We start from the raw sequence: 11,627 nt of genomic DNA, 5'->3' as shown, positions 1-11,627 counted from the left end.
CAACAACACATACTTTTGAGGTCAACCCAGAATCTCAATAAGAGAGAAGCCAGGCCACTGAAAAAGCAAGTACCAAACAATGAAAAGAATCAGTACCATTAAATAAAAAAATACGATTAAATCAAATAATACTTTGGAAATACTGCTATCAAATATCATAAGCCTGCTATTTGAGAGAGAAGAAACGCCATTGTTTTTTAAAGGAATGGCCTCAACTACCTGTGGACTCCTGTACTGCCCAATGGAATGTTTGCTACTTTTTAAAGAATGTCAACATTAAAAATGTTTTTACAATATGTACAGGTAAATTACTATCAGAACCGTATCATTCATCACTTTCATTATGAAAAATATTTAGTGGTCATTAAACCAGTGCATTTAATCAGTTGCTGGCTTCATTAATTAGTCCCTAGAATTGCATCAGAGGTTAAAAGGCAGAAATCTAGAATAGATCTTGTATTTTTATAAGAAAATATCTACGTGAAAGACTCCAATTCAAAATATGATATGAATGCCAGTGTGATTTGAAAAGCACACATACAGTGCTGTAACAAAAGTAAAATAAGATTTCAGACCCCAAAGCTCTGGGGGATAAATTCCACGTCTGCCACTTGATAGCTGGGTGATCTAGAAAAGTTATATAACACTCTGAGACTCAGTTTCCTTATTTTAAAAAACAATATAATAATAACATTTACCTCTCAAGGTCACTGTTAAATGAGATGTTATGTTAGAACACCTACTATGGATGTCAATAAATGAATAATCCATAACTGAGAATATACTTCAAATAAGCATCTACATACGCAAAGGACATTCAAAAATCAATAACAAATCCTACCTGCTGGTCAAATGTTATAAGGGGACAGACTCTAGGAATCATCTCTATAAAACAGGGCTTATTTGTGCTGGACCTAGGACTATTTGGAATACAAGACTTTACGTACCTCAGCATCAGATATGCACAGGTTTGCTAACATTCCACTGAAAATCCAATGAGACTGAGAAAATTAGGTGTATTTACATGTACCTATACCAGTATGCTGCCTGATATACTAATTAAGGTCTCAGGGGCTTCATTTATTCTCTTCATTATTTGCATATAAGCACTGCAATGCATAGATCTAATTAGTTTTGAGACTTTATTTGGATCAACATAATTAGTGGGGCTATGCTTTGATCATCTGTGTTATTTCTGAGAAGCAGCAATGACCTAGAACAACCATCCTGTGGTTCATATTTAGTTGTTCCTTAGGGAGCTGCAGGAAAACCCATGATGCTGTTGTCTGTCAAAGTGACCCACAATTTAACTCATTCAGCCTTGGCATTTCCTGCTTTTCATACCTATTCCTACGTGGTCATAGATAGCACTGGCCAATCCATTGCTGCTTCTCACACATTGACCATGTGTCACAAACTCAGCCAGGGAAGACTTGCACATAATCAGAGCCACCTCCCATGCCACATCAACTGCATCAGCTGCCAAGGGTAGAAGTGAAGGAGACTTAGTGTTTGCCTCCTGTAAACACAATACTATAGTGAGAGAATGCAGATTCACAAATGCCCCAGTAGACAGTACCCAAAATGAGTCCAGACACCTGACTTCCTGACTGTGCCACCAAATTATCTTTCCTCTCCTTTCTAACACATGCTTATAACTATTCATTTAGACTTGGAGAATAAGAGAAGAAAAATGGCTTAGCATATTCTCATGGGTTGTTTGCAGGGGTGTAGTCCAGTCTATCTTTGCAAACAAGGACACCTTTGATGTCCAACCCTCTTGTAGAAAGCGGTAACTTGTACTAAGAAATAAGTAATGTTTGCAAACCATTACTTAGATACCAACCACTTGGCTAGCCAGATACGCTCTGGGAAGCAACAAGTTGACGTGAATGTAATGGGACATGTAATACTGCTTGAACAAGACCATGCTCTGTGGTTGACTCCCACATCTTACAAAGATCTTTGCAAGAAACCACATTCAGAAACATCATCTGGACATGGTTGAATGCCTCAAGTCTTGGTTAATGAATAACCTCCTTTTAAATGGGCTTACTGCTGGTCTCACAAGGTTTTCTATTTTGATTTTCTCTGGACTCTTTAAAATTTCAGGAAAAAACTCTGAATCTCAAAATGCCTATGAGTAAGAATAAACTGTTTTTACTACTGGGAATGATCTGTTTGCAACAAGGTAAATCTGCAACTCTCTCTCTTTCCAAAGGTAAGTTTCAAAGAAACTATAGTTATCCTTGTCTGAAGGAATAACCTTTACTGTCAATGAGCATCATAACTCTACTCCAGATTCCTTTGGGAAAACCAGAGAAGCAAATATATTTTGGAGCCCTAACTGTCTTCCATGTAATTATTTTGAACTTTTCTCCTGAAATCAGCTATAAAACTGGGGAAAACGTTTATGGAATACAACTTTGACAAGTCGCATTGATCTGGATTGTTCACTTATTTGGTCATGTTACACAACCCCATCCTCATTCATGGAACAAATTCGGGAAATCAGCATAAATTTTGAAGCATCTGTAATTTTTTGTAAAACTGTCTTGCTGGGAAATATGAAGCATGCTCACTGAGAATAGTTCTTGGCCGGCTTCTCCACAGTCAGATTCGTGCCAATCCTGAGAATCATCATGTTTTCTCTCTTTGCTCCAATGAGTTCAGACTATAATACATTTTATTTCTAAGGTACTGATGCTTCATTCAGTTGAAACAGTTAGAAAATAAGCTTCTGATCCAACGTCACGGCTGCAGTGGGTTCGGAATCAAAAGGCTTAGTGTTATATCCATGCTTTGTCATTAATTAGCTGCGCATCTTTTTGATTCTTTGTTTTCCCATCTGTAAAAGGGGTAACAGCACTTGATTCATAGGCATAGAATGGAGGGTTAAATGAGAAGCTATTTGAATGAGCTTTGTATATTTTAACATATTAACCTAAATAGCTGTGCTCTGAAGGATACGTTCTCTAGGAAAACCGTATGTTCATCCACCCAACTTTTCTAAGTGTCTACTCTGTGCTAGGAATTGTGCTAAACCTTAGAAATGCAGAGGTGAAAAAAGACATAGAGTGTGTTTTTTTTTTTCCTCAAGTAGTTCAGACTCCAATGAGGGAGAGACAAACAATTCACTATCACAATGTTGCATGGCAAAACTACAAAAGGGGAAAGAAAAGAGTGCTACAGAGTAAAGAAGAGAGACACTTAAAACACATCTCGAGGAAATCAAGGAAGACTTCTCAGTTGAGGTGACCTCCAGGCTGAAGATAAGTCTTAGAGGACTCAGCTAGCCAAAGAAGTGTGGTGATTGTGAGGCGGGGCTTTCCAGGCCATTCCAGAAAACACAGAAAAGAATGATCTGCCATCCCTGGCAGCTGCAAACATTAATCTAATGCCTCTCTTAACTGACAAGTCAAAAAAAAAATTGAGGCTAATAAGTAAATGCAATGTTTTCAGGGCCAAAATCTTTTCCATAAAGACAAAAAAGTTATTTCTTCCATTATCTGGCAACCCTTCTATCCTAACACCAGTCTGGTGTGTGAATCACGACACAGTCTTCTCCACTCTCCTTGAACAATCTGCTACTTTCTACCCTCAGAGAGAATTAAATCTAATATCGAACTGTGTACCAGGTACCACAACTATGGTCTCACACTCAGTCCCCTGTGAGGGGGAAAAGATGCACACACAATTACAATCGAAGACAGACTATGGCATCATCCACCTACTGAAGGAATTAACTGAGCAACTTTTCTATATCAGGAACTGTGTTAGATAATGTTGGATATAGATATCTCTAAGATTAAGTTCATATCTTTGAGGAGCTCACTGTCTAGTTAGCTTGAAAGCCAGACATAACCAGCCCAGCCAGTGCGGTTCAATGGTTGAGCACTGACCTATGAGCCAGGAGGTCAGGGTTCGATTCCTGGCCGGGGCACATGCCCAGGTTGGGGACTCGATCCCCAATGGGGGAGAGGGGCTGCAGGAGGCCACCTATCAATGATTCTCTCTTATAATTGATGTTTCTATCTCTCTCTCTCCTCCCGTCCTTTCGTGTGTGTGTGTGTGTGTAATTACATATATATGTAATTTTAAATTTTAATAGATATATACATATACATATATATATGTAATTTTAAAGTCATAAATAACCATAATATATGCAATTAATGTCATAGAAGTACAGAGTGCTGTGAAGAGCCTCTAAGGCAGGGGTGGGGAACGTCAGGCCCATGGTCTGGCCCTGTCAAGGCATTAGGGGTGAGTTAATAAATGTTTGATCAAATACAGCAGGCAAATTTTTAAGTTGATAGTTCTGTATGGCCCACAAATGATGTTATGAATACCCAAATGGCCCCTGGCAGAACAAAGGTTCCCCACCCCTGCTCTAGGGGTCCAGATTACTCATAAGCAAAAAGGGGCTGCATTCCTGCTAACCCAGTGAAGATCTATTTCGAAGGCCCTTAATCTTCATAGTAGAAAATATTTTTTCATGCTACCTATGTTCTATGTGACAAAAGCTGAATAACCCCTTCGTACTGCAAACCATAGCAAACCCCAGAACTAACTTAAAGCCATTTTGTAGTCTTTCTACATGATCCAGGCCCTACAGTTTTTCTTGCTCATAAGACTTTGCTGTGTCTCTCAATCTCAGAAGCTATCTAATAATTATTTTTGGTCTTTTCATTTCTCCAGCTTCCACTTGTGGGCAGAGTCAAGTGAAGGCACAGCCCTGGAATTACCTGAATGGTTTTAGTCGCATTGTTGGGGGAAGCCAAGTGGTAAAGGGCTCTTACCCATGGCAGGTGAGTCTCAGAGAACATTATCTGGTGGGTAGACTATGAGCTGTTTTGGGATTTGATACTTCAAAATCACCTGCTACTCACCAGTGCACTCCATTCGGCCTAGCTCGTCATCAGAGATCTCATGAGTCTGTACAAGGGTTCAAGTCCCTCATGCTGTAAGACCAGTTATATTACAGAAAAGGTGTGTCCAGAATAGCTACATGCACTATTGGCTTGTTTCCAAAATTGAAAAAGACATCCCAAACTTTCAACTCCTAAAACAAAAATCCCACTTTAAGATGAAAAACTTTTAAATTTACAATTTAAAAAATAATTTTCTGATTCAATACATAGATTTAAAACATACTTATCTCATTATAGTTAATGATGACCAGGGAAATCAATGGTGTCATATCCACAAGTCTACTTTATGTCTGAGGTTTAAGATTTGTACCTATTCCATATGACCTCTCAGGGAATAATCAAGCCTACTACCTTCTTACTAGCTAATGTCTGAAGAATTCTGTCTCAATCTAATTTCCTGGTCCTCCCCTGTAATAGAAATGTCTTAGAGCTTCTGCCCTTGGCCAGTGGTGTTCACATTTATTCTCCTTACAAGTCCCCCACCTTTATTTTTTACCCTGGGAGCCACACTATATTCTTGTCATTTACTTTTGCAAGTAGAGTAATAGCTCTTTATTTTTACTTCTCTTAAGCCAGTCATATGAACTTTTAGTCCAGTGGATATTTAGAATGGTTGGTCGATTGAGTTTGTATTCACTAGGTTGATGAATTAACTTGGTTGAAGAGCTGATTGATCAGTTGCTTACTTGGCATTTGGTTAGCTAGTCAATTCAGAAGTCCATATTCAAATCATAATCAGGGATGAATCACTGACTTTTACTTACTTGCTGTTTATTATATTCTTAGCCTTTTCTCTGTATTAAATATTTTTTTCAATCATTCATTGAATAATATTTGGTCAGAAAGGGAACAATTCTAATAAATTGCTTACTTTCTTATTCCAACAATGGAATTAAAAGTATTAATTGTACCCTGTAAGTCATTTTAGAGTCAAATCAAATATCATGAACAAGATAAACCAAAGATGGAGGCAGAGTTAAAAATAGGCTTGAAGAAGTGGTAGAGGTCAAACAGTTAAGAGTCCCAGAAAACTGTAGGTCTAGACTATCTCTCCAAGAGGCTTGGAGGACTTGGAGCACATGTTTTAAGACTCTTTAGCCCTCCCCCATGGCCTTTCTCTCAGACCTGCTCATCTGGATTCTGCTGTATCTTACTATTCTTTTTCTTTCTCTTCATTTACAGATATTGTTTATATTGTTAGAGTAACAGTATGAATATTATTATAAAAATTAATAAATGCCATCAATGCATAAAAATAAATACTATAGCCAATGATCTGAGATTAACTACCTGGGAACCAGGCTGGGAAGGTTCTGGTTCCAGCACTTTTCTTTTTTCTGAGCTACAGTGAAATGGGTTTTATACCTTCACAGTCCATGATTGCTAATAGTTATGAAGGGTATATCTGGGTCTATTTTTCAGAATATGCTCAGTCTCCAGGTTTTGGGGATACCAGGGCATTAACTTGCTCTTATTTAAGGTCTTTGCAATTCAGGTGTCTCTGAAACGAAGGCAGAAACATATCTGTGGTGGAACCATCATCTCTCCACAGTGGGTGATTACGGCTGCTCACTGCGTTGCAAACAGGTAGGGGAGGGCCCAGCACATGTGTAAAGGGCAGATGACCTCTCTCTTCCCTTAGAATCAGCAACAATAACTCTTTAAAACAGGAACTGTGTGATGTATGCTTTAGTGAGAGAACATCTTAACTGCATAACACAAATGGGGCTCAGTGATGTTGTCAGAGGGTACTCAATCTGGTAGAAAACATAATCTCTTGCAGAAGTAGTTAAATATGAATGGACATTAATAAAGAATAATATCCAAGTGAGAAAAAGCATCACAAAGATATATTTGTGAAAGTTCTCTCCTGGTTTTCCTAAATTTCAGTGAAAAAGAATCATGCAGTTCATTATGCAACTTAAGACATGTATAAAAGAGAACAAGTAGAGGCCAGTAAAACATAACGAAGGCTCCCACATCTTCTTTCATATTGACCCCGCCTCTATGAGCTTCAATCTAACAACTTCCATGCTTAATCCACTTTCCTGTGTGTTTCAAATGTTCTATTGTTGCCAGTGCTCTCGATGTTCATTAGGCTGCAATCAAGATCATGTCCCCATATTTATCCTATTTCAAATCTGCAAAGATGAGTAAGGCATAATTCCTGCCCCCAGAGAGTTGACAGTCTAAAGAAGAATCACTTAACAATTCCCCTAATGTGTCAGGTGCCCAGGTTAGGGAGTTGCTATGTGTTAGGTTAGGTACTTAATATAGCCAAGAGCCAGGAAAGTATATCAAGAGAAAAGTAAGGCCTTTCTGTTTTTGTTTTTGTTTTTAATAAAATCTGGGAGCAAAGGGTCCCAAAAGATGGCAAGCCCAAAGCTCTTAATCCATCTCAATTTATCCCATCCCGTTCCTTTCAGATAAGTTTGCTTCAGGAAGGGAAATAGAATGGTCTTTCCCAGGCCATGCCAGGTCTCTAAACTATAAACATAAAGGAAGTAGGAAGATCCCCACCTCCCATTGTTGTAATCAGTCCGAAGTCCTGAGAGGGCATGCTCTCTGGGACAGCAGAGTTATGGTGCTGTTGTGCCATTCACAATGTACATTCTGCATTAGCTCTCTGACAGTAAAGCAACATACTTAGTGGGATCACAAGACACTTGCTGATACTGAGGCCAGGCCAACCACCTAGGGTAGCTAAATGAAGTCCACTACAGCTTTGGACCCCTGAATTATAAAGTATCTACAGCTTTAGACATTTTATAAATGAAATTGCAGAGCACTCGATTTATTACATCATTGACTCCTGAGGCCATTCATTACTACTCCCCAATCAAATTGAAAACCTCTGCATTTTTAGCAAGAGTGTGGGAATCATTCTCACTTTCTCTGTCCGGCAGCCTCCTACCCACCCCATTATCCATCCATGCCATTTTGAAGAGGCCACTTTGTCAACCATTATAATTGTACTCAGAGGCTCAATGAAATCAATTCATTCTACTACTTCCTCTTTAATAGAAATACTGCATCGACTTTGAATGTTACTGCTGGAAAACATGACTTGAGCCATAAAGAGCCAGGAGAGCAAACCCTCACCATTGAAAGCATCATCATACACCCCCAGTTCTCCACCAAAAAACCAATGGATTATGACATTGCTCTTTTGAAGATGGCTGGCACCTTCCATTTTGGTAAATATTTCAGGCTCACTCTGAATTATCTATCCCATGTTCTCCATAAATTCTGTTCTATAGCACATTCCTTATAGTACATGATATGCCCAGCAATTCTGGGTCATGGACTTAGAGACAGGGGTTAGGGGTGGAGGGTCCCCTACCTGAAACACTTTTGCTTATAGTTTCAGATATAGGATTATGTAGAGTGTCTTTCTTTGTCTGGCAAGTGACACCTGAAAGTGTCAGGGAGAAATATCACAACTCTTACAAGATCTTGGGGGGACCACCTAGATGCCAGTGGGTGGGTGCATCTGGTGACCTCTCCTCCATGCCCTGCCTTGCTCTTTTTTCAGGCCCGTCTGTGGGGCCCATGTGTCTTCCAGAACCAGGAGAACAATTTAAGGCTGGATTGATTTGCACGACTGCAGGCTGGGGCCGCCTGACTGAAAGTAAGAACTTCTATGCCTCTACCCTTAACCAGGTGTCAGAACTTTCTGTTGGGCAATCCAAAAATAGAATTTCTAAGCGGTTACTTTTTAAGAAAACAATTGTGCAAACATGTTTTAAAAGAGGAAATGTAAAAATGTACTTAGAAGTTCAGGTCTTTTCAAAAGACACAAACCTGGCTGGAGCAGGCATCTTCGACTCCGAAAGGGTAGAAGAGTAGCCTGCTGGGGCTCTCGTCTCTGTGTGTTCTAGACGGCATCCTCCCGCAAGTCTTGCAAGAAGTGAACCTGCCCATCTTGACCCAGGAAGAGTGTGTGGCAGCTCTGCTAACCCTAAATAAACCCATCAGTGGGCAGACCTTTCTCTGCACAGGCTTCCTTGACGGAGGCAGAGATGCATGTCAGGTAGGTGGGAGCAGCTAGGCTGATGGGTCCCAGGCAGGGCTTCCCGCAGCTGTAAGAATGGACTCTGAAAAGAAGTGTCAAGAGTGGCAGGAGAGGTTTGAGTCAAAATAAAGAGACAGTCTGAATCATCTGTTTATAGCAGGGAGTGTGAATTCAGAAGAGGTTTTCCACTTTTTCCAAAAGACTAAGTAACAGATAATGCCAATGATGAGCTCAGGGTTCTCCACCTCTGAAGAATGGCTGGCTCTTTCCTATCCAGAAGTTTCAGGTTCATGTGTAACAGGAGCCTTCCTTTCCTTCCGTCCCTCCTGCTGAGCAAGACCTGCGGTCATTTTTAGTACGGGGCAAGACTTCTTTGAGCCTGCAAGATGAGACGGGAACAGGAAGACAGCCTGACTATGTGATGAAAGCCTAGGATGCAGAGAAGGAGGTGGAGCTGATAGGGTCCGATGATACCCAAGGGTCTAATGTGAGCTGTGCTTGCCTGTTCTCCCAGGCCCGAGTCCAAATTATTAGGAGCGAAGAAATGTCATTCATCCTCATCTAGCATCTTGGGGGGAGGGGGGGGGAAGCGTGAGCACTTTGGGGCACAGACACTGACCATGATGGTAACAGAGGCTTTTCCCCCTCCAGGGAGATTCAGGAGGTTCCCTCATGTGCCGGAATAAGAAAGGGACTTGGACTCTTGCTGGTGTGACTTCCTGGGGTTCAGGCTGTGGTCGAGGCTGGAGGAACAATGTGCAGAAAGACGATCAAGGATCCCCTGGGATCTTCACAGATCTTAGTAAAGTGCTTCCCTGGATCCGCAAACACATCCACATTGGTAATAAAGCTAGCACCTAAGGTCAAGAAGCTGGGGCCAGGGAGGGCCTCTGCAGAGTCCAGGCAAGTCAGGGCCACTGTGCAGACAGGCTCTGCTTCTGTTCTTAGGGCAACACATCAGGACTGTGGTGTTTCTAAGGCTAAAACAAGAGGAAAATATGGTGCGTGGTACAGCATACAAACAGTCAATGAAACATGAATGCATCCATCCTAGCCTTCTCAAATTTGCCTTTAATTTAAACTATGTCAGCTGGTGATATGTACTCACCACTTCTCAACTGTGCTAGCAAGATTCAGCATGCAGTAGTATAGATCAGTGGTCATTGAGCACAGGGGACAATGTCCGGAGACATTTTTGGTTGTCACAACTCGGGGAAGGGGAGGGAGTGACATTAGCATCTAGTGGATAGAGGCCATGGATGCTGCTAAACCTCCTACAATGCACAGGACAGGCCTCGAAAAAAAAGAATAATGCAGACCCAAATGTTAGCAATGCCCTGGCTGAGAAGGCCTTATACAGATCTAGGTACCGTAAGTCTGAAAAGGCCTGGGTCTACATATACCTTCTACTAGCCTGACCAGTGAGTTAACTGAAACATCATTTCTGCCTCCAAATCACCCTTAATTGTTTTCTTAACTGGTGGCTTCCAGCCCCACTAGGGCTTCTGTTTTTCCCCAAAGGGATTAATTCAAATTGATTCAGTAAGAACTTGGTTTTGTTTTCATGTATATGGTCTGGTGGCAGGTACCTGCTCAGTTCAGGTTATAGCTATCCCAACAATTTTTTTTTTTGTGGTGAGCTAGTCCATCTCAAGCTTCCCTTCTCATGTAAAACAAGAGGGGTGGACCAGATGACCTCTTCTTGCTCTGTGTAACTTCCAAGCTAATCTGGGCCTGTCTCTTAGTTCCCCTGTTTAATAAACAGAGTGACATCATCTCCTTAAAGCAAAAAGGCCACTTTCTGCTTTTTCAACTTGTCCCTTCTGTTCTTTCCATAGATTACATTCTCATTAGTTGCATATTGACTTGAAAATCTCTGCATTTTTAAGCCAGGGAGTTGCTAACTTCTTGAAATGTTAGGATACCACATTTGTTTAGGATACCACAAACCTTGAATTGCATCTTTCCTTTTCTTCCCTAGGGAAACGGAGAAAGAGCTCCAGAGGTGGGTATTTCTCCAGTCCGCTCCCCCAAAAGCATGACTTATATGTCAGTTCGCTTTATAATCAAACGTCTTCCTCAGCAAGAGCTGTCCTCGCACACTAGGTACAGAGCCACCACTTCGAAATCCCTGCCGGTCAGGTCCCTCACCCCGCTGGAGCCCCAGAGTCCCTCCCATTTCCCATCCTGTACATCCAGAGCTCCCTCTCAATTCAGCAAACATTTGCCAGATCCTTGCTTTGCATCAGAGACTTGAAGGAGGAGGATAAGGTGGCGCAGATGTGGTCAAGAAGCAACACACCTTGGCCTGAAAGTGCCCTTACTTATCCAGGGGACTCACCCCGGTGTTACGTTGCAACACGGCAATGAATTCACTCTGTGACTTGGGGAAGCTCCTTTCTACTTCTGGACCTAAGTTTCTTCATTCATAAAGAAAAGAGTTTGGACCAGATGGTTTCTAAGGCACCTTGAGCTCAAATCTCTGGTGGTTCTGTGAGTCTGTGGAACTACCTACAGAGAGCAGTAAGTGGCTCTTCTGGCAGGGGGAAAAAAAGGCAGGGAGGCTTTGAAGCACAGACATCTTCTCTTCTAAGTTGAATCTTAAAGGACAAAGGTTGAGAAGAATTTTTTCAGGTGGCAGTGGGATTCAGGTAAAGAAAAATATTCCAGCTGCCATC

The 11,627-nt window shown here is 41.2% G+C and overlaps 1 protein-coding gene across 1 annotated transcript; it reads left to right on the top strand.

The window, feature by feature from the left end:
* Positions 1-2,133: 2,133 nt before the first annotated feature.
* On the top strand, positions 2,134-9,816 carry OVCH2 (ovochymase 2). The gene is made up of 7 exons (XM_036322940.1): positions 2,134-2,221; positions 4,702-4,811; positions 6,430-6,521; positions 7,959-8,131; positions 8,470-8,565; positions 8,816-8,967; positions 9,601-9,816. The coding sequence occupies exons 1-7, from the start codon at positions 2,134-2,136 to the stop codon at positions 9,808-9,810; spliced, it is 921 nt and encodes a 306-aa protein (XP_036178833.1). The 3' UTR covers positions 9,811-9,816.
* The last annotated feature ends 1,811 nt before the right edge of the window (positions 9,817-11,627 follow it).

The sequence above is a fragment of the Myotis myotis genome, unplaced genomic scaffold (assembly GCF_014108235.1).
Source record: "Myotis myotis isolate mMyoMyo1 unplaced genomic scaffold, mMyoMyo1.p scaffold_m19_p_10, whole genome shotgun sequence".
Classification (NCBI taxonomy): domain Eukaryota; kingdom Metazoa; phylum Chordata; class Mammalia; order Chiroptera; family Vespertilionidae; genus Myotis; species Myotis myotis.
Note: the sequence above shows the minus strand (reverse complement) of the source record. Positions and strands in the feature narration are given on the sequence as shown.